The sequence below is a fragment of the Bufo gargarizans genome, chromosome 1 (assembly GCF_014858855.1).
Source record: "Bufo gargarizans isolate SCDJY-AF-19 chromosome 1, ASM1485885v1, whole genome shotgun sequence".
Lineage (NCBI taxonomy): Eukaryota > Metazoa > Chordata > Amphibia > Anura > Bufonidae > Bufo > Bufo gargarizans.
Window position 1 is genome coordinate 570637816 of NC_058080.1, and position 27588 is coordinate 570665403.

The 27588-nt window shown below is 42.8% G+C and overlaps 1 protein-coding gene across 26 annotated transcripts in view; it reads left to right on the forward strand.

Moving 5' to 3' along the window:
* Positions 1 to 27588, forward strand: part of NCOR2 (nuclear receptor corepressor 2) — a 407074-nt gene that overhangs the window by 324209 nt on the left and 55277 nt on the right. For all 26 annotated transcript variants that reach the window (XM_044275678.1, XM_044275679.1, XM_044275664.1 and 23 more), the window contains 6 exons: positions 4971 to 5091; positions 7974 to 8175; positions 19411 to 19569; positions 21114 to 21253; positions 22356 to 22461; positions 26941 to 27045. In XM_044275678.1, coding sequence (XP_044131613.1) covers positions 4971 to 5091; positions 7974 to 8175; positions 19411 to 19569; positions 21114 to 21253; positions 22356 to 22461; positions 26941 to 27045 — 833 coding nt within the window. The remainder of the gene's footprint in view (positions 1 to 4970; positions 5092 to 7973; positions 8176 to 19410; positions 19570 to 21113; positions 21254 to 22355; positions 22462 to 26940; positions 27046 to 27588) is intronic.

A 27588-nucleotide genomic window follows, 5' to 3' on the forward strand; every position in this document is an offset into this window, starting at 1 on the left:
CCAGTAATGACCATTTTCTGATGTTTTGCACAATCCACCTTTGGTTGGAAGTATCTATAATATTAAGTGCACTCTGACTGCTTACAGGAAAAGGTCTTCTGTATCAATACAATTCAGCTCAATGGGGAGGTCACATTGCAGGCAGCACATGAAGTTTTGGCTTTGACTGCTTGTTGCAGGCCTCACTTTGATTCTCTGTTGCTGGAAAGCAAGCAGTGCTGTCCTGTTTTATTGCTATACACCTTAAATTCTCAGTTGGTGATTTTATCTTGAGTTAGCAGTGTGGTTTGCTTGGAATTCCTTTGGGTGTCAGTCAGAGAACGACAGTACTTGTATTTGACAGGTATTGGATATTTCCAGGATTCAGTTACTGCTTTCGTTTAACCCAATGGCTATTTCTTTGAACAGAAGCTGAAAGCTTTAACAAGGTTTGTTGACTTCTTTATACTGATAACCTATCCTACGATCAGATACTGATGACCTATCCTGAGGATAAGTCATCAGTATAAAAGTCCAAAAACCCCTTCAAGTGGAGGGTCAGACTTTAGAACCATTTTGTTTTTAACATAAAATAATGAGGCACCTATGAATTTGTATGAACGAACAGTCCTATTGATGACACCTATTGGTCTCCGTAGTAGCAGACTACAAGCAAACTGTGTAGTCTGATCCAGCAGTCATATTGCCATCAAGCGATCTTTTTCATCTTGAGACCTCCCAATGTATATATGATGCAGATGTAGGGGAAAGATGGAATGGAGTTTGACTTCAGAGTCAGACTACATGGAGTTTGTAGTCTGTTACCATGGATACACGCAGGCTTGAATAGCAGTTGTAGACTTGTGTGAAAATTCACAGAGAATATTACCTTCTTCTGTGGGTGGCAAATGTTTAATATGAATGTAATTTGAAACCCTTCCCAACATCTGCAGTACATTAATGGCAGATGATAGGGTCTTTTAATAAGGTGCTGGCTCAGGATCTGGGTGGGTGCCTGCTGTTATACACAACAGACACCCGCTATCAGTGATCATGACAGATGTTTAATCTGTCGGATACATTGGTGAACTGCAACTGAGCAGTCATTTAAAGGGATGAGGCCCCCTCATACAAGCAAATGCCCCCTTATTCTGCAGCAAGATCACAAATGCCATTCTATTACTACATCAGCCGGGGGCCTTTTGAGTGCTCCCAGTTCTACCACTGTAAATTTCCTATGTGAAGTTCCTATTCCCTTCCCTTAAATCTGCAACACTATTCTATTGAGGTCTATGGTGTAAGCAAACCAATGATCGCACGTTCATCTCCCGTAGGGGGCAAAAAATAAAGTGAAAAAAATAAATAACATATCACTGCATCTATAAATGGCTGAACTGTTGAAATATAAAATATTTATCTATATTTTATATATATAAAAAGTTAACCGTGTCAGAATATAGCAATGCAAAGACATTTATTTTCAGAATGTATGTAATGATGGCATATCCTTGTATAGGCCACCAACATTAGATTTACAGGGGGCCGAAGCCCCGCACCCAGGCTGATCAGCTGTTCCTGAGTAGCCTCAGTGCTGGAATAACACAGCGCCATCTATTGTCTAGTGGATGAAGCTGAATATTGTGCTGTTCCCGTTCCATTTCTGGCACCAGAGCTTCTCTGCAAGAGCTGTTCAGTGGGGGTGTGGGGTGTCAGACTCCCTTCTTGATGTGGTATTGATGGCCTATTCTGTAAATAGGCCTTCAATATGAAAATCCTGAAAAAAACTTTTTAAACATAGCAAAAACTTTATGAATGTGGTTTCTCTGTAATTGTACTGACCCACAGAATAAAGTTAATGTGTCATATTTGCCACATGGTGAATGCTGTAAAAACGAAATCCATAAAACAATGGCGTAGTTGTGTGGGTTTTTTTTCCCCCCCCACCCCATTAATAATTTTTTTCCAGTTTCCCAGTACACCTCAATAGAAAGAACAACTTGTCCCGCAAAAATCAAGCTTTGATACATCTAAGTGAACCAAAGAGTTAAAAAGTTATGGCTCTTTGGAGGAATAAATGAAGACACAGGAATGTTGCGATGTCAAGGGGGGGCGGTGTACAGAGTACGGGCTGTAGACACTTTATGAAATAGGGCCGCAGCATAGTGAGTATGGGCAGGAGCGCTTATTGCTGCTCCTGCCCGTGCCCCCCAGAGGATTACTAGCTCCCAGCCTAGCACATGGGTACCCTGTACCCATGTGCTATGCCAGGTTTAGATGAGCGGACCGGGCTGGGCTCCTGCTTATGCCTGCTAAGCTAAGATCTGACATGCAGTTCTTTTAGCTTAGCGGAGCAGTCAGAAGCAGGATTCCGCTCAGATAATTCTGGCATAGTACATGGGTTCAGGGTACCCATGTGCTATGCCAGGAGTTAGTAATCCTCCAGGGGGCACAGACAGGAGCAGCAATATGCACACCTGCCCGTACGCACTGCTGCTGCGGCCCCCATTTATAAAGTTTCTACAGCCCGTACTACAGCCAGTCAGTCAGGGAATTGTGTGCTTTAGGTAGGGAAAAGTCTAATAAAAATACAAAATTCTTTATTAAAGTATATTAGAAAAACTTTTATTAGGGCATTATGGACATCTTATTAACATTTTAGTCAAAGGTTTTGTTACTCTCTAATAGGGCCGGCGGGCATTCTGTTGGCATCTGGCATTGCCGGATATGGTGAATTCTGTTCCCTGCCAGAACGGCCTGCCAGAATTCACACCGTAGGTTTGAAACTAGCCTAATTCAAATATAATCCTACTAAACCTTTTTTAACATAATAGAATAAGAGGGTAATGCCATTCCTTTTCTCCTAGTGTCAGTGAATGATATGCTTTAGGGCTCATTTACAAGGCCGTTGTTCGGCCGTGCCCGTATTGCGGCCCGCATACAGTGGGTCCGCAATATGCGGGCACCGGCCGTGTGTACCCCACATAACGGATCCGGACCCATTTACTTGAATGGATCCGCAATCCGGAAGATCAGTGCAGAACTGAAGCACTACAGTGTGTTCTATTTTTTGCGGTGCGGACAGGTCACCGACCCATTCAAGTTGAATTGCAGCCCCCAATGCACGAAACGACGAACAACGGCCGTGTGAATGAGCCCTTAGACGGAGACACAGATCTATAACAGTAGATATGTGTCAGAGTGTAACTACACTTATAATAAATTCCTTACCCACTAAGACGGCTTAATAGGTAGTGGGAGAAGATTTAATACTTTGCTGGTCCAGCTCACCATCTTTCTCTTTCTGACAAACAGTACTGCATTCTGATACGCATCATCTAGTGAATGTGAATCGCCAGCATAGTCACCCACGCTCTCTTGTCTCCGATCTCTGGTTGGCCAGTATCGGCTGTACCATATTTGTCTGCTGCGTAGGAAATGGTGTCACTAACTAACAGTAACACCCATTCTCGGTAGCAGTTTGTCCGTCAGTAAGCAGCTTTACGAAAAAGTCGCATGTTCTATTAAAAAGTCTCATAAGCATGGTCCTCACTGGAGTGAAATTACGCATTTTTCTGCGAATTTTTAAATAGTCGCAATAGCAAATCTGTCTAGAGATTCATTTACATAAGAAAACACGCCCACTTTCAGAAAACTGGCGAGCATGGTGCAGAGCAGAAAAAAGTCACAAATTTTTGCACAGTTTTAGCGATTGCGCAAAAATTTGCGAATTTTTGACTCCATTATTCTGACTTGAGCTAATGATAAATCTGGCCCTACGTTTTTGTTTTTTTATCTGGACCCATACAAATAAATGGGTCTGTGTGCAATAAAAAAAAAAAAACGCGTATCGGATACAAATGAAAAATACAGTCGTGTGCATAAGCACTTAACATGACCGTTTTCATGTATATTCCTTGTCTTATTTAACCTTGAGTTCACAGAAAACCTTTGGTGCAACCATATGGTCCAGATAGTCATAAAATAGTGTGAGAATTGGCATTTTCAATGCTTTTATCCATGCTTATCACTGCTTTACAGATCTTGTTTTTTATTTTATTTTTTATGTTACGGTATTATAGATGACTTTCACAATCAAAATTTATAACCAAAAGAAATGACTACTCTCTGAACAATGCATGCTTTCACAGTCTAGAAGTGTGCCACCAGCCCTTTCTACTATGATGAAAGACACATCCCCTAGTCCATACTTGGGACACCTCAAAGGTATCATCTATGATACCTTAAAGGGGTTGCCCACTTTCTGCGACCAATGTATAGGTAAGAAGACTATATGGAACTTACTAATATAGCCTTTGTTGAAATTCTGTAATGTTGTCTATATTTCATAAGTCATGTCCCTTTGTTAAGCAGATATGCTGTGCTGTCCGCATAGAGGTCCTGTCCATAAGATGGCCGCTGATGGAGAGTTGTGTGATACATTCTGATACACTGCGCCTGGGCTAAAACCCCAACAGTGAAATGCAGATGGCAGGTGCAGTGTATATGAATGGAGGAGACTGAGACTCTCCATCAGTGGCCATCTTATGGACAAGATCTCTGTGTGGACAGCACAAAAAACTTGGCCAACAATGAGGCATACCTTATGAAATATAGAAAATGGTGCTGAATATCAACAAAGTCTATGTTAGTGTCATATAATCATCTCACAAACTCATTGGTCAACGGTAACCGGAAAGTGGCCAATTTTCCTGGCATTCTTTTACATGTTGTTATTAGCAGTATATAAAGGCATCTGAGGTGCACACATGTATTGGAGGAAATGTATGAAGCAAAACCGTTGCGTCGGCTATGACATGTTTTCAAGAGTGTGTCTCAACTTGCCATCCCTTGTGTTTTATTTGGGTCCTGTTTGTGCCTTTTTACCATCTTGTCTATTGAATAAACTCTCCCAAAGTGCTTTCTTCTAATATCTCTAACCTCAGACAGGTTGTGTGTGGAACATGACTGACCTTTGTGTTTTCTGTGTGCAGGCTGATGTCTCCCCGGCCTAGTCTGCTAAATACTGGCAGCGACACACGAGTCAACGCCTCGCCTCCAAAACCAATGGACCTGAAACAACTGAAGCAGAGAGCAGCTGCCATTCCACCCATTGTATGTACCTTCTTAAAAAGAATTAACAGAGGGCGTTCATTCTAGGTCTCATATATGTCTCCTGTGCTTGGCTCCATGTATTGATTTGCATGCCACCGCTGGCAGATGATGTAACTAGATGCACAACGAGGTCTCTCGTGCAAAGACGTTCTGCCCGTCAGATTCTAGTCATCACTCATGGTGTTCACTTGTACGAAGCGATCAAGCCACCTGTCTCGTCCTTTTACAGTTGACTCTGTTAAATTATACTAATGTGGGGAATGTTTTTCTGCTTTATTTTATTATTTCCCATTGTTTGCATTTTTCATTTTCATCAGTCTGACTAGCTTATTTGCCAAAATTTCTGATAAACAATTTCTGGAACATTAGCACCATGATTTAAAGTTAAATTATTTTCAGGAAAAAAAGGAACAGATGTCTGAGCAGAAATAACCAGTTACAAGACTCATCTTTTTTAATAATAGCCGTTTGTATATTCTGCGATTTGGATACATGTGCATTTAAAGCGTTTTTGAAATTGATGCCCTGTCCTTAAAATATCTGATCAGTGGGTATCCAACTCCGAGCACCCCTGCTGATTAGCTCTTTACCAGACACCGCTCCCTACTTTAAGTAGTGGTTACGCCTCGTACTTCAGCTCAATCCTGGGTGACCGGAATACTAGACACAGCCATTACCAAACCTGTGGACCTGTGTCTGGTAAACAGTGAAGAGGCGGTGACCCCATGTCAGCTGATGGATGTTGGGAGTCAGACCCCATAGATCTGATATTTATGGCCAAACCTTAGAGTAGGCCATTCAGTTTATTAATTTTTTTATAAAGAAATCTTTATAACTTTTTGTATGATGTAAAAAATAATAATCTTTTAATTTCATAACATTATATATGCCCCCCCCCCCCCCCACCCAGGTCCCTTATTCATTGTCTGCTAAAAAAAAAAAAATACCCCGCCTTTTCTCTCGCCCCTGCGCCCCATGTCTCCCAAAAAAATCACTATATTAACCATTTCTGCCATGTTCTAATGAATCAGTTTTTTCTTAATATTTGCCAGGTGAAATTCCTCTCTGGCAAGTGAGGTCCTAGTAAGCTTCTCCCATTCCCTGACCGTGGGTACAGCACTACCTCCCCGATGTCCAATAATACATTTCCTAGCTTGAAAAAGGAGTCTGGATGCTATTTCTCGATGTTGGGGGGGTGGTGTCCATTTTATCCATCACCCCCAGTATGCATATCTCAAATTGCCTGGGGACTTTAAACCAATGGTATTTGGTATTGTTCTATTCTATCATTAACCTTTCCCCAGAACTCTTGAGTCTTTATACATGTCCAGAGTATGTGGACCTCATCCACCCCTACTTCCCAACATTTTAAACAGCTAAAGACTTTAGGTTTATAGCACTTCATTAATATCTTAGGGGAGTAATAAAGACGATATAGTATATTGAATTGGGTGATCCTATAGGAAAAGTTATTTGAAACCCTATTTTTTTCCTGTATTGCCAAATCCCCAAACTTTTCTCGCTGGGGGTTTAGAACATCTCGCCATTTGTGCATTAAGCTAATGGCTGCTCTCTTCTTAGTCTTTTGTTGTAACAGACATTCATATATTTTAGAAACTAATTTCCCTGCGGAACAATTTGTATACTTTTTCCTAGCGACGTTCGTAATGCATGTTTTAATTAAAAAGAATCTTGATTCTATATTACCCAGTCCATACTCCTTTTTAAGATCTTCATACAGTATTACATCCCCATGTCTCCATACCTGGCCCAGTTTGTAAACTCCATGTTTCCACCAAATTTTCTGTTCGATTGGCTTTAGTTCTGTGAGGTGGGTCTTTTCCCACAATATGGTGCCATTCATTTTGAAGTCCTGGAAAACCCCTTTAAAATTCTCAATAGAAATCCTTCACTTGAGCACATCTCTTCTGCTAAAGTCTGAAAATCCCCAGGATACATTGTAATCTGTTTCCTCAATTTTGCAAGTACTAGGCAAAAAGTTACCGATTAGAGGATCAGTTTTAGAATTATATGTATATATAGTGCCAGCATTGGACCCTGAAATTATGTGTTTTATGCTTCACTCACATTTATTTTTCGGTTTATTTGTGTTTGATGTATCCAACAAAAACAGCTGAAACAAATACATAGGGCTTCATTTACCCAAAGGGAACTTATCAGTGACGTATCCCACTGTATGCCTAGGTGTACATGGGGAGACTCTTCTCCCTCCAGTATAGGCTATAAAAGGGATGTAGATAGAGCTATAGCTATAAACTGATGACGTTATTGTATTATTTATGATTTATTAGGCAGTTTTAGTTTGTAATAGTCTCCCAGTGCCAAAACTATTTGTCTACACAGCTTTCAGAGACTTTTCTTTCTTTTATCTTTATCTAGTCATTATAGTCAAAAATCCTATTTAGCAGATAGGTCATATACAATATAAATACACAGGGAAAATAAAATGATTTGTCACTTGGCTATCAATTACCAACCTGTGTAAAGAAGCGAGGAAACCAAACTGAGTAACCTGTATGATCTTTGTGGTTTTTGTAATCCGTGTTCATACATCATAATCCGTCAGTCTTTGAATCAACCCACAGCATGGCAATTCCTAGACAGGGACCAAATGATACCCACTGTGCCATCGTCTCTTACCAGATAGCTCTGTGTTTTATAATATTAATATTTATATAGCGCCAACATATTCCGCAGCGCTTTACATGTAGAAACAGAGCAACAAATAACATAGCAACAAACCAGTCAGCAATTGCAAAAGAGGAATGAGGGCCCTATTCGCAGGAGCTTACAATCAGTTTTATGCTACTTTTGAAACCACATGTTAAGATAAAGTTGTTAATTTTTGTTCATTCTTCCAGATCTCAGAAGGCTTCTCTGAGTCAGCTCCTCAAACTGCATCCGTAAAACCTCATCACGCTTTGGCTCTTTATCAAGAGCAGATTACCAAGGTTCATGAGTCAGCCCTGGATGGACAATTACCAACTAAGCCTCCTCATTTAACATCTGAGAAAGAGCCACAGACAATCAGTAGCCCGAAAGGGAAAGCTGCAGATAAAGATGGTATGTAATGTGTAGCAGTGCACTGATCATTAATGATTACACAAAAAGGAGCTTGACAACAATTTCATCAATTATTAGTAGGCTTAGGCCTCATGCACACAACCCTGTGTATATTTCGGTACTTAAACCGTGGATCCACAATATACGAATGGGTCCACCAAAAATACAGATCAGACATTGACCCAAAAAACTTTCATGTGCATAAGTCCTTAATGTCTGCGACTGGTAATAATGCCGATCACAGGCATTTAACTCTTTAGATGCCTTGGTCAAGCATAACAGTGGCATCTGAATGGAGAAAAACTCAGAAGCGTGTGCTTCCGGGGGAGGACCAGCTCCCCCAATGCGGCCATCGGAGAAGCGGGTCCTTCATTCTAATGTGCTGTCTCTGTGAAGAGACCCAGCATATTAGAGCTGCAGTTCCTATGGATGTCTGCAGGTGGAAGGCCAACATAGGATAACTGCAAATTGAGCTTATACTGTAGTTATTGAACTACAGTATAAGCGAAAATAAATCTAACTAGTGAATATTGTAGCCTCCTAGAGGAGCTAAAAAAGTTAAAACATAAAAAATAAAAGATAAACATTTAAATCACTCCCTTTCCCTAGAATAAAAAATGACATAAACAATAAATTAATAAACATCATGGGCATCGCAGCGTTTAAAAACAACTGTATTATTAAAATATTTATCACATACGGCGAATAGTGTAACGAAAAAAAAATAAAAAATCCGAATGGCCGATTCACTTCACTTACCCAAAAAAATTGTGATCAAAAAGTCACACACACTCCAAAATGGTATAAATAAGAACTACAGATCATCCCACAAAAAATTAGCCCCCACGCAGCTCGGTAAGGGTCATTTATCAAACAGAAATCCGCCTAAATTAGGCATATTTCTGGTGCAGGCCTGTCTCATTTACCGTTTTCTACGTCTGTTTAGGCACAGAAAATGGTCTAAATGTAAGACACCTCGGAAGCTGTTTTACATTTAGAACTGGTGCTGGATGCGCTGAAGTTATAGAGAGGCCGGCACCTTTTCATATCTCCGGCGGATCCACCACCAGGTATAGGGTTTATTAAGACCGGCGTCTAAAACGGTATCCAAGGGATTAAAACTAATTTACATAAATGACGCAAGCATGCACTTAACAGGAAGGAACTATTCCCAATAACTGCCTGCTCATCAGTGGAGAAAAGCAATGTATTTACATGCAGCGATCACCTCCACTGTATGGAGACAAGTAATAGCTACTTCATCACTCGTCTTCATAAAGATTCATTGTTTCTGGGCAGCAGATCACTGTTCACACAGCACGATCTGCCCCCCTAGAAACAATGATTAAGGATAGGGCTACATGGTGACACTGGTCGGGCAACAGCTTTCACATCAGGATCGCTGAGTAGCGGTCATCACTGGAACAGTCTCAAGAATTCCAGCCATTTCTATGGGATCACTATGCAGCGATCCTGGCCACGACCAGTGTCACCGTGTAGCCCTAACCTTAGGCCTCATGCACACGACCGTTGTGTGGTGGCCGTTCCGTTTTCCGGGATTTTCTGCGGACCCATTGACTTTCAATGGGTCCGTTGAAAACTCGGGAAATGCACAGTTTGTCATCCGCCTCTGTGATCTGTGTATCCTGTCCGTCCAAAAAATATGACCTGTCCTATTTTTTTGACGGACAACGGTTCACGGACCCATTCAAGTCAATGGGTCCATGAAAGAACACGGATGCACACAAGATTGGCATCCGTGTCCGTGATCCGTGGCCGTAGGTTACTTTCATGCAGACGGATCCGAAGATCCATCTGCATAAAAGCTTTTTCAGAGCTGAGTTTTCACTTTGTGAAAACTCAGATCCGACAGTATATTCTAACACAGAGGCATTCCCATAGTGATGGGGTCGCTTCTAGTTAGAATATACTACGAACTGTGTACATGACTGCCCCCTGCTGCCTGGCAGCACCCGTTCTCTTACAGGGGGCCGTGATCAGCACAATTAACCCCTCAGGTGCTGCACCTGAGGGGTTAATTGTGCATATCATAGCCCCCTGTAAGAGATCAGGGGCTACCAGGCAGCAGGGGGCAGACCCCCCTCCCTCCCCAGTTTTAATTCCATTGGTGGCCAGTGCGGCTCCCCTCCCTCCCTCTATTGTATTAATATCATTGGTGGCACAGTGTGCGGCCTCCCCCCCCGATAGCGGAGTTCCGATCGGAGTCCCAGTTTAATCGCTGGGGCTCCGATCGGTAACCATGGCAACCAGGACGCTACTGCAGTCCTGGTTGCCATGGTTACTTAGCAATAGTAGAAGCATCACTGGCCACCAATGTTATTAATACAATAGAGGGAGGGAGGGGGGGAGGCCGCACACTGTGCCACCAATGTTATTACAATAGAGGGAGGGGGGGCCGGGGGAGGCCGCACACTGTGCCACCAATGTTATTAATACAATAGATGGAGGAAGGGGCGGGCGCACTGGCCACCAATGATATTCAAACTGGGGAGGGAGGGGGGTCTGCCCCCTGCTGCCTGGCAGCCCTGATCTCTTACAGGGGGCAATGATACGCACAATTAACCCCTTCAGGTGCGGCACCTGAGGGGTTAATTGTGCTGATCACGGCCCCCTGTAAGAGATCAGGGGCTGCCAGGCAGCAGGGGGCAGTCATGTACACAGTTTGTAGTATATTCTAACTAGAAGCGTCCCCATCACCATGGGAACACCTCTGTGTTAGAATATACTGTCGGATATGAGTTTTCACGATGTAACTCATATCCGAGAGTATATTCTAACATAGAGGTGTTCCCATTGTGATAGGGATGCTTCAAGTTAAAATATACCATCGGATTGGAGAAAACTCCGATCCGATGGTATAAAAGGGACTCCTGACGGATCCGTTTGCAATTGCACCATATTGTGTCAACGTCAAACGGATCCGTCCCCATTGACTTGCATTGTAATTCAGGACGGATCCGTTTGGCTCCGTTTTTTTTTTCATGTCCGTGGATCCTCCAAAAATCAAGGAAGACCCACGGACGAAAAAACGGTCATGGATCACGGACCAACGGAACCCCGTTTAGCGGACCGGGAAAAAATACTGTTGTGTGCATGAGGCCTTAACGTGCCGCATGAAAGATAATTGAACCCGATGAACAAGCAATTTGCTAGTTCATTGGGCGATCGGCAGCAAAGTTACATGGGCCTATTACCAGGAATGAGTGTAAATCCGCATTATTCTGCGGACAGACATCACACTTGACTCCCTCATAAGTAAGCCCACTGACAGTGCCACCTTGGGAACAGAGCATAAGGCTTGGTAAAATCCAACATATCTGATCCAATTTTCCTCCTTTAACAGGTTGCTGTTATACACATAAGATTGTAATTTGATCTGATGAAATGTATAGTTTCAGCAAACTTCAATGTGTTATGGCGACCTTCGCTCTATCTTTCCGAAATGACATTCCTTGGTGGGATATGCATATAGTCTAAACCTTTATGGCTAATTGGCAGTGTTTCTATGTTATTCCTGCTAGAAATGTATGATTGAATTGACCAGTGGGTATTAAACTATTTTCACATTTCCATGTGACCTCTCTGGCAGGCTGTACAGGCATAGAATGCCGGGAACTGGCCGGACAAATACATTTGCATGCAGAGTTTTTTGTACTGCCGGAGCAGTATCTGGCGGTGCCAGATCCGGAAAACCTCCGGTAGGCTGTTCTATACCGGAACAGCCCCCCAGAAAGTACAGACAGAGATGTGAGACTAGACTGACTTATTGGGGGGGGGGGGGGGGTTTCCCTACACACTGACCTAGTCTAATCAGTGCTGGCAGTGCCAAACTGTGTAGGCTGTAGAAAGTATGGCAACACCGTTTTGTCAATTTATAAATACATTTATTGGAGGAATAAAAGCGGAATGGTACAATGCAGCATTCTAAGAAAAGATATTCCAGAATTGTGGAATGCAAAAATCTAATAAAAAGCACGTCAGGACAGCTGGCGATTCTCTGTAAATACATTTTTTCCTACTTTAAATTACTTTGGTGGTATTATACACCTAAACTGCTAAGGGTCTTTTTAGAAGGACAAATAAATTACCCATAAGTAGTGCCGATTGATATTTTATCAAGTCAGTTGCAATTATCAGTGGGGGTTTCATATAAATGACCCCTCATTTAATACACGTCATTGTATCTGCAGCTCATCCCTTGTCACACGTGCTGCCGACAAGCAGCGGTTTTTATGTCATTCTAAAAGATTCAGTCTGTGACAAACAAGTAAATTACAGTTTGCTGTATGTTCGCTGGACCAGTTTACATGGAACATTGATTGAGAACGAACAATCATACACGCAATTGGTGACTGATCATTACTCCATGTAAAAGCCCTTTAATTTACATGTAGAAATGGTAAGACTGATTGGGATTCATCAAATCCATTTGATCTCACAACAGTCGAGAAAATCCAGCACTCCAAGCTTTGTGGCCTCTCTGTCTTTCCATGCACCTCATGATCTACATGTGGAGTAGGGGGTCAGCTGACAACTACATATATTCTGTGGACCCTTTGATCTCAGTCATAAAATTTCCGGATTTCCATGATCACCGAGCAGAAATGTTCGCCGCTTGTCCAGCAAATCTCACCTCAGTGAGCATTCCCCTTTTCAGTGTCTTTATTCCTCATAACCGAGCATGTTATTAGGTACTTTTTATACTTGCGTGCTGACTAAATATGATCCGGCATAGAACATAGCCTTCTCAGAGTTGCAGTGGATACAAAAAGTCTACATACCCCTGTTAAAATGTCAGGTTTCTGTGATGTAAAAAAAATGAGACAAAGATGAATCATTTCAGAACTTTTTCCACCTTTTAATGTGACCTATAAACTGTACCACTCAATTGAAAAACAAACTGAAATCTTTTAGGTGGAGGGGAAAAAAAACAACTAAAATAATGTGGTTGCATAAGTGTGCACACCCTCTTATAACTGGGGATGTAGCTGTGTTCAGAATTAAGCAATCACCTTTAAAATCATGTTAGAGTCAGCATACACCTGCCATTATTTAAAGAGGACCTTTCACTAGAATAAAAAATCTAAACTAACTATACAGACATGGAGAGCGACGCTCAGGGATCTCCCTGCACTTACTGTTATACCTGGGCGCCGCTCCGTTCTCCCGTTATAGACTCCGGTATCTTCATATGTTAGGCTCCACCCAGTGGAACCTGCCGGTGTTTCTTTCTCCCATGCTGTAGCGCTGGCCAATCGCAGCGCTCAGCTCATAGCCTGAGACAAAAAAAAAGCCTCTGAGGCTATGAGCTGAGCGCTGCGATTGTCCAGCGCTACAGCATGGGAGAATGAGACGCCGACAGGTTCCACTGGGTGGAGCCTAACATATGAAGATACCGGAGGCTATACCAGGAGAACGGAGCGGCGCCCAGGTATAACAGTAAGTGCAGGGAGATCCCTGGGCACCGCTCTCCATGTCTGTATAGTTAGTTTAGATTTTTTTATTCTAGTGAAAGGTCCTCTTTAAAGTGCCTCTGATTTAACCCCAAATAAAGTTCAGCTGCTCTAGTTGGTCTTTCCTGAAATTTTCTTAGTCGCATCCCACAGCAAAAGCCATGTTCCACAGAGAACTTCCAAAGCATCAGAGGGATCTCATTGTTAAAAGAGATCAGTCAGGAGAAGGGGTACAAAAGAATTTCCAAGGCATTAGATATACCATGGAACACAGTGAAGACAGTCCTCATCAAGTGGAGAAAATATGGCACATCAAGAACTGGACGTCCCGACAAAATTGATGAAAAGACTAGAAGAAAACTGGTCTGGGAGGCTACCAAGAGGCCTACAGCAACATTAAAGGAGCTGGAGGAATATCTGGCAAGTACTGGCTGTGTGGTACATGTGACAACAATCTCCCATATTCTTCATATGTCTGGGCTATGGGGTAGAGTGGCAAGAGGAAAGCCTTTTCTTACGAAGAAAAACATCCAAGCCAGGCTACATTTTGCAAAAACACATCTGAAGCATGTGGGAAAGGTGTTATGGTCTGATGAAACAAGGTTAAACTTTTTGGCCATAATTCCAAAGGATTTGTTTGGCGCAAAAACAACACTGCACATCACCAAAAGAACACCATACCCACAGTGAAGCATGGTGGTGGCAGAATCATGCTTTGGGGCTGTTTTTCTTCAGCTGTAACTGGGGCCTTAGTTAAGCTAGAGGGAATTATGAACAGTTCCAAATACCAGTCAATATTGGCACAAAACCTTCAGGCTTCCGCTAGAAAGCTGAACATGAGGAGGAACTTCATCTTTCAGCAGGACAACGACCCAAAGCCTACATCCAAATCAACAAAGGAATGGCTTCACCAGAATAAAGTTTTGGAATGGCCCAGCCAGAGCCCAGACCTGAATCCGTTGAAAATCTGTGGGGTGATCTGAAGAGGGCTGTGCACAGGAGATGCCCTCACAATCTGACAGATTTGGAGTGTTTTTGCAAAGAAGAGTGAAGAAGTCAAAATGTGCCGTGCTGATAGACTCGTACCCAAAAAGACTGAGTGCTGTAATAAAAACAAAAGGCTTCAACAAAGTATTAGTATTAGTTTAAGGGTGTGCAGACTTATGCAACCATATTAATTTATTGTTATATTTTTTCTTCCCTCTACCTAAAAGATTTTGTTTTTCAATTGAGTGGTACTGTTTATAGGTCACATTAAAGGCGGAAAAAGTTCTGAAATGATTTATTTTTGTCTCATTTTTTTTACATCACAGAAAACTGACATTTTAACAGGGGTGTGTAGGCTTCTTATATCCACTGTAATTCCATTAGGTACACTACTGGGGGGAAAAAGAACACCCTGCAATTGAGCTGAGATTGACAAAGTATAACCTGCTACTGGTGTTTGGTCAATGATCTCACAACCAAGGTTGGGCACTCTTTATTTTGGGTTCTGCAGCAGGGTGTATTTTGAGGCAGGGTCACATTAATACTGGGTGGCATTTCTCCTTGCTGCCATACAGGCAGCCACCTTGCATTGTAATGGTCATTCAGATGCTGGATATCCTCCTATGATATGTCATTCCAAGCTCTTTTAACTTGGACCCATAGTTCAACTAAGGTGGTTTTCGGCCGCTGTTTACAGGAGATCAGTCTCTGCATCCAGTCCCTGACATTCTCCATTGGGGGAGGGGGGTAGATACCCCTGAAGGGCACATTGTATAGGCAAGCATTACCTTTTTGGAACATCTCCTCTCTTAACAGAGTCCAAAAAAGCAGTAGCACTGGTTCTATAATGTCCTGCACATGCCAAAGGATGGTTGGTCAGTGTTCCCTCCATGATTGACAGACTAGAATGGGCATGGTAGCTAATGGCACCCCACACCATGATACCTGGTGCTGATCTTGCATAATGGCTCCTGCAAACTCTGATGCGGTCATCATTAGTACCATGGCAGAACTTAATTTCGTCATTGAACTTTGTAGGTGTATTTGCATTTACATAGCAGATCTAGCATCGCTGTAGGTGGCACAGCTTAGGTGGTATTGGTCAGGAATCCTAACAATTGCTTGTGCTGAGCCGTCTGTCAGTTTTGTCTGCACAGGCTCCCTGCAGGAGGTGTGAATATAGGGGTTATAATTGTAGAGGTAAACTGCCAGCCAAGGGCATTAAAACAAGGCCAAATTCCACTTAAATTTTACAGCGATCAGCAGGAATCAAGCTCTGAGTACATGGAAGAGAATCCATTTGTGATGGATTACCATTACCATTCAGTCAGATAGAAAGTCAAGGACTGAGTTCTGCTCTTGATGTGTAAGACTTGTATTGCTATCGTCTTTATATGAAATATTAAGAAGTAGTTCCACCTGATATTTAGTGTAAGGATATGTCCAGGCAGTGTGTGGGAATACTGCTCTGCGGCTAAGCTGGAGGGCGCTGGTTCTGCTCATTAATATATTTTAAGGTAAACATGCTGACGGCTTGTATATCTTAACCTTCATTTTGAAGATTAACAGGAAAGACTAGGTGGGATGGTTATTCTTAGCTCTGTGTGGATACAAACAGCTATTTCTCTTGACAATATGGTGAATGCTTGGCATGGAGATCCGTGCAGTTTGCTTCTGTGATATTCTCATGTAATCCTTAAAAACCTGGTTTCCTTTATATTGGTAACTGTTATTTGCGCAACCCGTTGCATGAATGAAGTAGACAGGCTGTAGTTGATTTTAGGGCCATCCTCTACAAGCAAACTTTTTGGGATGCTATGGGCCCTAATTCTACTAATATCAAATGACCTTTCAAGGTCTATTCAAGTGAATTGAGGTTGTGTTGCCGTTAGGTCAGGAGTGCCAAAGGGGCAGAGCTTCACTTTCATTAGAAAAGTATATTTTTTAACTTCAGTTTTTCTTATTAATTGTAGCAGTACTATCCCATCCCCTTCCCTCTCTAGTCAGAGTGGATGGTCTGACTGAGAAAGTCAAGCGAGGCTGTTTGCTGTGCTAAAAATGGTTTAAATGAAAGACAGTTAAAGAAAACCTGTCACCATGAAATGCAGTGCAATCTGCAGGCAGCAGGTTATAGAGCAGAAGGAGCTGAGCAGACTGATATATGGTTTATGGAAAAAGATTCAGTACAACTTATAATTTTTACATTTATATCTCTCCTCTTTCTGACTTCATTGTTAAAGGAGAACTGTCATATTTTCACTCAAAATTAAATTTTCATACATGTTGTTGCTGCAGTGGTGGTAATCCATAATCGTTAATTATTGTGTTCACATACCACTTGTTTAATATGATTCTGTCCATAGCAACTGCTCCTCAGAAGACTTCTTTCTTACTATCTTCTCAAGATGGCCGCCGATGCCCTTACCCTGAGGCTAAGACCTCCCTCCCTAACTACCCAGAATTCATTCGGCTCATTTCGGGAACGTGCAGCCTCACTCCAACCAATCGGCTTTCTCCAGACTTAAACACGCCCTCTTCCTCCTGAGTAGTTGATCGCGAATTCGCAAATTTTTATCACGAATATCTGCACTATCCCGGTCCGACGGGAGCGCGCACGCAGCGTTCAGGACTGCCCACTACTACGTCTTCAGTCTTCTGTATATAGACGGAGGACACCTAGCAACCCTGTTTTAGCCGCACCACTGAAATGTCTGGGGGAGGAAAGAACATGCTGCAATTACTAGGTAATTCAATACCTATACAAAAGTATTAACTAGAGAACTAAGGTAAACTTAGTCAGACCAATCCAATTATATATATCTATCTATCTATCTATCTATCTATCCCCGTTACCCTTTAACGGGGAAGGTGTTACCTGAGGCTGACAGCTGATCTGTATACACACTTACACAGAGAATGCTATCTCTGATAACACTTCCCCTGTGTACAGCTGTCAGTGAGACCGCTATCACTGTATACACACTTGCACAAAGAATGCGATCTCTGATGACACTTCCCCTGTGTACAGCTGTCAGTGAGACCGCTATTACTGTATACACACTTGCACAAAGAATGCGATCTCTGATAACACTTCCCCCGTATACAACTGAGATAAAAATTAGCAGACATTTAAATGTATAAGTTACAAGTTTTACTGAATCTTTCCCCACAGAACTGTGTATCTGCTCAGCTCCTCCTGCTGTAAACATGCTGCCTGCCGATTACCCTGCATTTTGTGGTGACCTGTTCCCTTTAAGAGGCAAGGCAGGAAGTAGAATGCATGGATTGACTTTATAAAATAAAATCCTGAAAACTATGCACCTCCTTGTTTTTTTTTTTTGTAAATAAAATTACATATATTCATATATAGTCTGTTAAAGAAGCACTCCCACAAAAATGTTTATTATCTGACCTGTTAGAAGAGTACATGATGTAAACTGTAGTGGAGGCAATCTTCTTACCAGTGACTGTGTTGATGAGTTACAACCTCCCTTCTGATCCTTTCTCATGTGACCAGCACTCTGACTTTCCAAATAAAAAAAACCTCTTATGTGTGGATGGGAATAGGGATGAGCAAACTTCATATTTTGAAGTTCGGGTTGGGGCATATGCTGAATTGCATTATGGATTCCATTACCACAGACCATAACGCAATTCCATGACGGAATGCATAATGGAATGCCTTTAGAGGCATTCCGTTATTCATTCAGTCATAATAGAAGTCTATGGCCAGCATAACGGATCCGTCCGGTTTCCGTTATGCTGGAGTCCTCTCCTGCATAATGGAAACCGGACGGATCCGTTATGCTGGCCATAGACTTCTATTATGACTGAATGAATAACGGAATGCCTCTAAAGGCATTCCATTATGCATTCCGTCATGGAATTGCGTTATGGTCTGTGGTAATGGAATCCATAATGCAATTCAGCATATACACGAACTTCAAAATATGAAGTTTGCTCCTCCCTAGACGGGAAGTCAATTTCTTTATGTATTACTATGGGAGGCTCAATGTCGGTCTCCTAGGAATGAATAGAGAAGTAACTGACTTCCTGTCCTGTGTCAGTTGGCGATCAGAATGGTGGTCACCTGACACAACTCAGGCTTAGAAGGGAAATACTCAAAAATACAGTGATCGGTGATCATGTTCCTTTATAATGGGCCAGAGAAAAAATATATATTTGTGGGAGTGCTTCTTTAATATGTAGGGGAATAAATTGATGGTTGTGTCCCTTTAAATGTTAGTTTGGGTCCCTGGAGTTGTACGTTCTTGTCATGTTCTAAGGTTAAGTATTATATAGAAGAAAATTTCATTTTACTGTGTGTTAAAGTTTTATACATTATTTATACTGGTGTGTTATAGTAAACTAACCTGTTATACCCTGTATGGTGGTGTAACAGAGAAATGACTGTTTGTCTAAGAAATGGGAATGTCGCCATTTGTTATGCAGCCTAAGGCCCTTTTCAGCCAGCAGTATTTAGATCAGGCTTCTGCATCAGTGTTGTAACCAAAACCAGGAATTGGTCCAAAACACAGAAGAGGCGCAAATCTTTCCATTATAAATTTACACTGTTTAGGTTCCACTTAGTGACCGAACTATTGAGGTGTGCAGGAGGCCTAAGGCATCGTGTTAACTAGGGCATCCCTACTCCATCTGCAGCCATGGGTTTCGGAGAAGACTACCACCAATAAGTAAAGATCGGCATAGTCCTGCGGAGTAAATTATAAATGTTGAGCTACAGGTCTGTAAATTTATTGCATTTTGTTTTCAGACAAGTCTGCATATATGATGTTACAAGTAGAAGGTCAGAGGTTAGGCGCAGAACAGGCTTGCCTTCCACCATGGCCCCCTACAGCACAGTATCAAGTGCCTGCCAGAGAAGTATTAAAGCCCCTTCCACAACATGAAGCATCCCCGTATAACCCTCAAGGTGAGAAATGTATGGAATGATTGCAGATGCTATTTGTGATCTGCTGGGTTTGTGTTACCATGCTATTAAATGTAGTTTAGAAGACAAGATATATTTATATATGTTTTGCAGTAACCTTATAGGGAAAGTCAAGACGTGGTTGTATTATAGGGGAATGTTGTGTAATAACTTCGAGGTGTCAAGACGTGGTTGTATTATAGGGGAATGTTGTGTAATAACTTCGAAGGTGGAAAAAGGTCATTTTCCAAAGTCCATTCAGTTTTTGGTGGTTTAATTGTGCAGTCCCTGTCCATTACAATTGGTGTGAGAGCTAGAAGCAACAGAGTGCTCACCTGCTTTGGTTTTACACATCTGCCATATTGTAGGGTGACTGCTTATGTGCAACCATCTCCGTGCTTCAAATGAGCGACATGGCAGTTCTGTTTTTATGGTTGGTATGGAACCTAGAATTTGGACACCCAGCAATAAATCATTCTATGCAAGACCTAATTGGGGGTCTTTAAAAAAAAAAAACTCTGGGTACAGTTCAAACTTAAAAAGGTTATTTGGGAATTTGGTATTGATGGCCAGTCTTCTGGAGAGGTCATCAATATTAGATTGGCAGAGGTCTGACCCCTGGGACGCCCCCCGATCAGCTGCTCAAAGAGGCCACGGCACTCCTTAAGTGCTTAGGCCTCTTCCTAGGCCAGTAACATGGCCTAGGTGCAGCTTAGGCTACTTTCACACTGCCATTTTGGCTTTCCGTTTGTGAGATCCGTTCAGGGCTCTCACAAGCGGTCCAAAAAGGATCAGTTTTGCCCTAATGCATTCTGAATGGAAAAGGATCCGCTGAGAATACATCAGTTTGCCTCCAAACGGTCACCGTTCCGCTCTGGAGGCTGCTTGCAGCGTTTTGCTGTCCGCCTGACTAAACTGGGCCAAACGGATCCGTCCTGACACACAATGTAAGTCAATGGGGACGGGATCTGTTTTCTACTACACAATCTGGCACAATAGAAAACAGATCCGCCCTCCATTGACTTTCAGTGGTGTTCAAGACAGATCCATCATTGCTATGTTAAAGATAATACAAACTGATCCGTTCTGAACAGATGCAGATGGTTGTATTATCTGAACGGATCCGTCCATGACTGATCCGCACCAAACGCGAGTGTGAAAGTAGCCTTAGTCCCACTCAGGATAGGTCATTAATAACAGACCCCCGCTGATCTGTTATTAATGACCTATCCTGAGGATATCAAATTCCTGGTCAACGCCTTTTAAAAATGTTTAAATGTTTTTCTGCACATATCGTGCAAAGCTCATTGCTTGCAAGCTCTGCTGTCTTGTATATGCACACTAGACTATGATACATGGCGACATAGTTCAGTATATGTATGCAAGACAGCAGAGCACAAGACTGTGTACTGTGCACTCTCTACAGTATACAGGAAGAAAAGGAGAACCTGGGTCCCACAGGATAAACCGAAACAGGTCTAGCTGCCAACCACTGCTTTCGATAACTCTAAAATCGTACTCTTAAGTAATTTCTTCTTTTTACACAGGTCATTCAATGCCATTAAACCTGCATGATGGATCACGATCACTTGCTCCTCGTATTAACAGCATATCAAACCCACCTCCCCTCATCTCCTCTAGCAAACATCCAGCTGCTGTCGAAAGACCCATGGGCTCCATATCTCAGGTAGTGAATTATAATTATAACCAAATCAGCACCTCATCTGCAGACAGCTGTTTCGGGTTAATTGCCTCTCATCAGTGCAGAGCAGAGAGAACTGGCTTAAAGGGAACCTGTAATGCTCAACATGGTGTATGAGCTCCAGGCAGCACTTTGAAGTCAATGATTCGGTCCTATCGGTTATTGACAGCTGTCAAAAACTATATATCAATCTTTTCAGCTCCTCCTGCTCTATTACATGCTGCCCGTAGCTTACTTTGCGTTTCCATGGCGACAGGTTCCCTTTAACTGGGTGAGAGGACTTTGTTAGGATGCAGCCAGGGACGTAGCTATAGGAGGTACAGGGGTGGCAGTCGTTACTGGGCCCAGGAGCCTGAAGGGGCCCAAAGACCCTTGTGCCGCATAAGAAGACACCGGTATTATAGAAAGTGCATGCTGGTTAAGTTACACCTCTGGCTGGAGGGAAGGGGTTAGGTCAAGAATTTGGCATGGGGGAAGGGGGGGGGTGCTGTTTCAGTTTTTGCCTAAGGCAGCATGAAGGCTATGTGCTTCCCTTGCCCCTCGCCACAAAGCACTGAGGGAAGGGGGGCCCAATCTGAACTCTTGCACCAGGGCCCATGAGCCTTTAGCTACGCCCCAAGCAGTGATACTATTTCTCCTTGTAGAGAGTACTTAGTAGGTTTTATCTGAACTACATAAAGAGTATTGTCACCAATTCTTCAGACAAAACATCTACATTCCTTTTTATCCTTGTTTGATGAAATATATAATATTTGACACATTGACAAGTTAAGAATTTTATACAGCCATCAACAACCAATATGGCTGCCATTACAATTTGTCACCAATTTTCCAAGGGGAGAAGATATGCACCTGGAGCCTTTCTTTTTCAGGATAAGTAGACAGATTTGCTATTCAAGTGTCGGATAAAGTGTGATGGCTAGCCGTGTGGACGATGGCAGCCATTTTCTCTTGTCATTCAAGGATTAGCCACATGTGAAGTAATACAATATTAGTGAGTTTTCTAGATGTTCTTGTCATGCTATAGCAGTAAGATGTGAACTACATTATGCCATTTGTTACTATTAATATTTTTTTCCATTTCTAGGGTGTCCCCATCCCACTTCATACTCCATACAGCTCTGAACATGCAAAAGTCCCTGTTGGGTCTATCACAATGGGTTTACCAATGAGTATGGACCCTAAAAAACTGGGTACGTTGAAATCTGTCCTGCCCTGTTGCTGTTTGTCTTCTAAACTAATTATATTTCTTTGTATTTTTAGTACTATTATTGTGCCGCGCAGATTATAAACTTCACATGTTTGTACTGTCCACACAGATGTATCATTTCAGTAGACTGTTCTGTAATAGTCTATTTGTGCTATGTCCACAGAACGTCTGCTAGGTACAAGAATCCTATTCCAATATAAATACTCTGTTGCCAGACAGTGTCCTTGACCTACTTCTCTGCAGGGACCAATCGCTTGTGAACTAAAATTTCTTTCTAAAGCAAAGTTCAGTGATGATGACAGTATGTCTGTGAAGTTCCTTCTCAAGAGACGTCTTGTTCTCTTTAGCATAGATTAATAGTGCTGTGTTGTGTGCAATTTAAGCTTTTGTTTACATCTTGAAAGCCACTGATTTCTGTAGAGAAGTGTATGGTTATTCAAGGAAATTGGGGAACAGATCATTCAATTAGGCTACTTTCACCCCCCCCCGTTTAGGTGCGGCGCTGTCTGGTATCTGCACAGACGGATCCGCACCTATAATGCAAACGCTGGTATCCGTTCAGAACGGATCCGTCTGCATTACGGATCCATCCTGACTTACATTGAAAGTCAAAGGGGGATGGATCAGTTTACAATTGCACCATATTGTGTCAATGTAAACCGATCCGTCCCCATTGACTTGCATTGTTTGGCTCTGCATCGCCAGGCGGACACCAAAACGCTGCAAGCAGCATTTTGTGTCCGCCTCCAGAGTGGAATGGAGGCGGAACGGAGCCAAACTGATGCATTCTGAACGGATCCTTATCCATTCAGAATGCATTGGGGCTAAACTGATCCGTTTGGGGCCGCTTGTGAGAGCCTTGAAAGGGATCTCACAGCGGACCCTGAAACGGCAGTGTGAAAGTAGCCTTAGAGAGCCCATCATTGTGACTGGTCTCATTACACAAAAGCATCAGAGTAATGACCTAGTATATGAGTTAGATAGTATCTCATGATCCTTTACAGAGCTATTTACTGCCCTAGACAGATCATGTTGCTTCACCGAAGTGTTTGTTTTCAGCCCCCTGTTTGGCACTTGGGGGAGCGCCATTAGTTTGGTGGATATATTTGAACCCGTTCATAGAAGCATTTAGCATGCCTCTACTCTAACCTGAGAGCGAACTAATCTGCCTTGCAGCCTAATTTGAGAGTAGAGACTTAAAGGGGTTTTCCGGGATTTTAATATTGATGGCCTATCCTCGAGGGGTCATCAATATCAGATCGGCGGGGGGTTCAACACCCAGCACCCCTGCCAATCAGCTAGTTGAAAAGAAGGCCACACTCTGTGCGAGTGCAGCCTTCCCTTCGTTGTTTACCTGCTCGCCATCGACATCACAGCGGTGAGCAGGTGTAATTACAAGATGCCATCCCATTCACTTCAATGTGACAGTTCGTCCTATTCAAGTGTATAAGAACGAGACGTTTCATAGAAGTGAATGGGAAGGCTTGGAATTATATCCGCTCACCTCTGCGATGTCAACGGCGAGCAGGTAAACAATGAAGGGAAGGCTGTGCTTGCAGAGTGCGACCTTCTGTACAACTAGCTGATTGGCGGGGTTGCCGGGTATCAGACCGCTACTAAACTTATATTCATTAAAATCCTAGAAAACCCCTTTAAAGATCTATAGTTTCAAAGTATTTCACAATTGTCACGAAACACCTCACAAGAGCGTTGATTCCTAATGCAAGATTGCTGTTCTGCACACCATGATTAGGCCCTGTTCAGATCTTAATAAGTGAACATGTTTGGTGCACACCCCAGGAGTACTCACGGCTCATACACCAAACATGGCTGTAACCACCATTGACTCAATGGATGCCTTTTTTTGGCCTCTGTTGGGTTGGTATATGTTGATGTACCCCTTTTTTCTTTTTTCCTTTTTTTCTTTTTTAACGGAACATGAAATCACAGCAGACTATACTTTCCTGTACAGTTGGTTATATTATGATCAATGGGTGACGGATGGCTATACAATGGTATATGCTAGAATATAATCACAAAATATACCACTGAGAATGGAGAGAATTGCTTAGTATGTAATTTAAGCATGGAAATATTTACATAGATAAACAGGTGCATAGATTTCTTACATATAGATCAGCAGGTGCAGACTAGCTATAGTCCCTACAGGAAAATTTGTGCCCAAGGGACCGCTCAAGCCCTCCTTACAGCTGCTGGCCAGGTAAAAATGATCTGATGCTCTCAGTGTTTATTAATGCTAAGAGCATTAGGTATTTATGCATGCAGCCAGCGGCCTCCTGAATTCAACTGTATAGCCAACCTCAGGACAGTGATAGAACTAAATACTGCATGAGGGAACACATTATTTATGCTGCCCTGTGGTATTTGGTTCTGCTGGGGCAGTATGTTATGCTGCAATGTGGTATTTGGTTCTGCTGCGGCAGTATGTTATGCTGCACTGTGGTATTTGGTTCTGCTGCGGCAGTATGTTATGCTGCAATGTGGTATTTGGTTCTGCTGCGGCAGTATGTTATGCTGCACTGTGGTATTTGGTTCTGCTGCGGCAGTATGTTATGCTGCAATGTGGTATTTGGTTCTGCTGCGGCAGTATGTTATGCTGCAATGTGGTATTTGGTTCTTCTGGGGCAGTCTGTTATGCTGCTCTGTGGTATTTGGTTCTGCTGCGGCAGTATGTTATGCTGCACTGTGGTATTTGGTTCTGCTGGGGCAGTATGTTATGCTGCACTGTGGTATTTGGTTCTGCTGCGGCAGTATGTTATGCTGCACTGTGGTATTTGGTTCTGCTGGGGCAGTATGTTATGCTGCACTGTGGTATTTGGTTCTGCTGCGACACTGTTATGCTGCACTGTGGTATTTGGTTCTGCTGGGGCAGTCTGTTATGCTGCACTGTGGTATTTGGTTCTGCTGCGGCAGTATGTTATGCTGCACTGTGGTATTTGGTTCTGCTGCGGCAGTAGGTTATGCTGCACTGTGGTATTTGGTTCTGCTGCGGCAGTAGGTTATGCTGCACTGTGGTATTTGGTTCTGCTGCGGCAGTAGGTTATGCTGCACTGTGGTATTTGGTTCTGCTGCGGCAGTAGGTTATGCTGCACTGTGGTATTTGGTTCTGCTGCGGCAGTAGGTTATGCTGCACTGTGGTATTTGGTTCTGCTGCGGCAGTATGTTATGCTGCACTGTGGTATTTGGTTCTGCTGCGGCAGTAGGTTATGCTGCACTGTGGTATTTGGTTCTGCTGCGGCAGTAGGTTATGCTGCACTGTGGTATTTGGTTCTGCTGCGGCAGTAGGTTATGCTGCACTGTGGTATTTGGTTCTGCTGCGGCAGTAGGTTATGCTGCACTGTGGTATTTGGTTCTGCTGCGGCAGTAGGTTATGCTGCACTGTGGTATTTGGTTCTGCTGCGGCAGTATGTTATGCTGCACTGTGGTATTTGGATCTGCTGCGGCAGTAGGTTATGCTGCACTGTGGTATTTGGTTCTGCTGCGGCAGTATGTTATGCTGCACTGTGGTATTTGGTTCTGCTGGGGCAGTATGTTATGCTGCACTGTGGTATTTGGTTCTGCTGCGGCAGTAGGTTATGCTGCACTGTGGTATTTGGTTCTGCTGGGGCAGTATGTTATGCTGCACCGTGGTATTGTTGGCCTTGCCTACTTGTATTGTCCCTGCTTTCTGTCAGTTTAGACATGCCTACAATGTGGGGCCACTTTTAGTTTTTTCGTATTTCCCCCCCCCCCCCCCCCCCCCCCTCCCTCCAGTGTAGTAGAGTAAGAGCGATATCCCTCCTACTCGACATCGGGCATGAGGACATTACCACTGGCATTTAGCTAAAGTACAGTAGGCTCCTTCAGGTCATTATACTTGGGGACGGTGACCTCCTTTTATGACTCTTATTCCTGTAATAAAAATGTATGGTTGTTTTTCCTCATTGTGGACTTTGCACTGGACTCTTCAGGAGGTGGAGGATTGCTGTAGACTTTTATTAGTGCACTATTTCCATTCTGTGATGTACTAGTCCTGGAGTTACAATGCGTTCCTTAGTACTATGGCATAGATTTACTTGTCCGAGATGCCAGATCGATGAAATACTGCACCAAATTTTTTCATGAAATTGAATCATCTTATACTCCATTCTTTTTGTAGTATTCATGCATTTCAGTGATTTCACTATTTCAGCTATAATTTCTACATCTAGTCATAAAGGGCATTCAATTGTGTATCCCAATGTAACGCTGAGATTCTGAAATGTACTAGTAAATATTGTGTGACATCGTTCTCTGCTGAAGTAAGCTCTATCTTGTAGTAAACAGTACCGCCCTCTGTAGTGGCTGCTGCAAAACAGTCAATGACTTTGTATTTGGATAGTGACGAGACGGAAAGCTCAATAACAAGTGGCGATTTCTCGGTTGATGGAGGTTATTTCATTGTTCATTTATTGTTTTTCAGTGCCTTTCTTAGCTGTTAAACAAGAACAGCTCTCTCCCAAGAGCCAGCCGAGCCAGCCTGAGAACCTAGTGATGCAGACCACCCAAGAGAGCTCAATTTTTAGGGGTAGGATCTGATGTCACTTTCTTATAAACATTTGTGTAACTGTATAAATGTATCAGTTTGCATGATAGAATCATGTTCGACAACCCCAATACTATGGCACAAAAAACCTGTTGTATATTCTGACGCTTTCCGAAAAATATAGATATAACCACTTATTAATTTAGAGGGAGTCTGTTAGCAGTTTTGACATGGCAAAACTACTGACAGAACTAGGTAGTGGCCATGTACAGCTGTTTAAACGGACTGCCCCTCGTGCTCCTGTCATTGAGCTGCCTCATAACCCCTCCAGCTTGCTCTAAGTGACTGCTGTATCATCCAACCAGGAGACTACTGTAGAGAGCGCTACAGATGTGAGAGATCGCCCATGGGGCGCTTGCGAAAGCGTCATGCACCTGAATAATAGTTTTTCACAGTGCTCCTGCTGTCCAGGAACATACTTGGTGATGTTATCGGTTTTACTGGGTCAGCGGAGTGTGCTCTCCTTCACTTCTGGAAATAGGAGCATGTCCCACAGATGGCACCCACACCTATCTGACATTAATG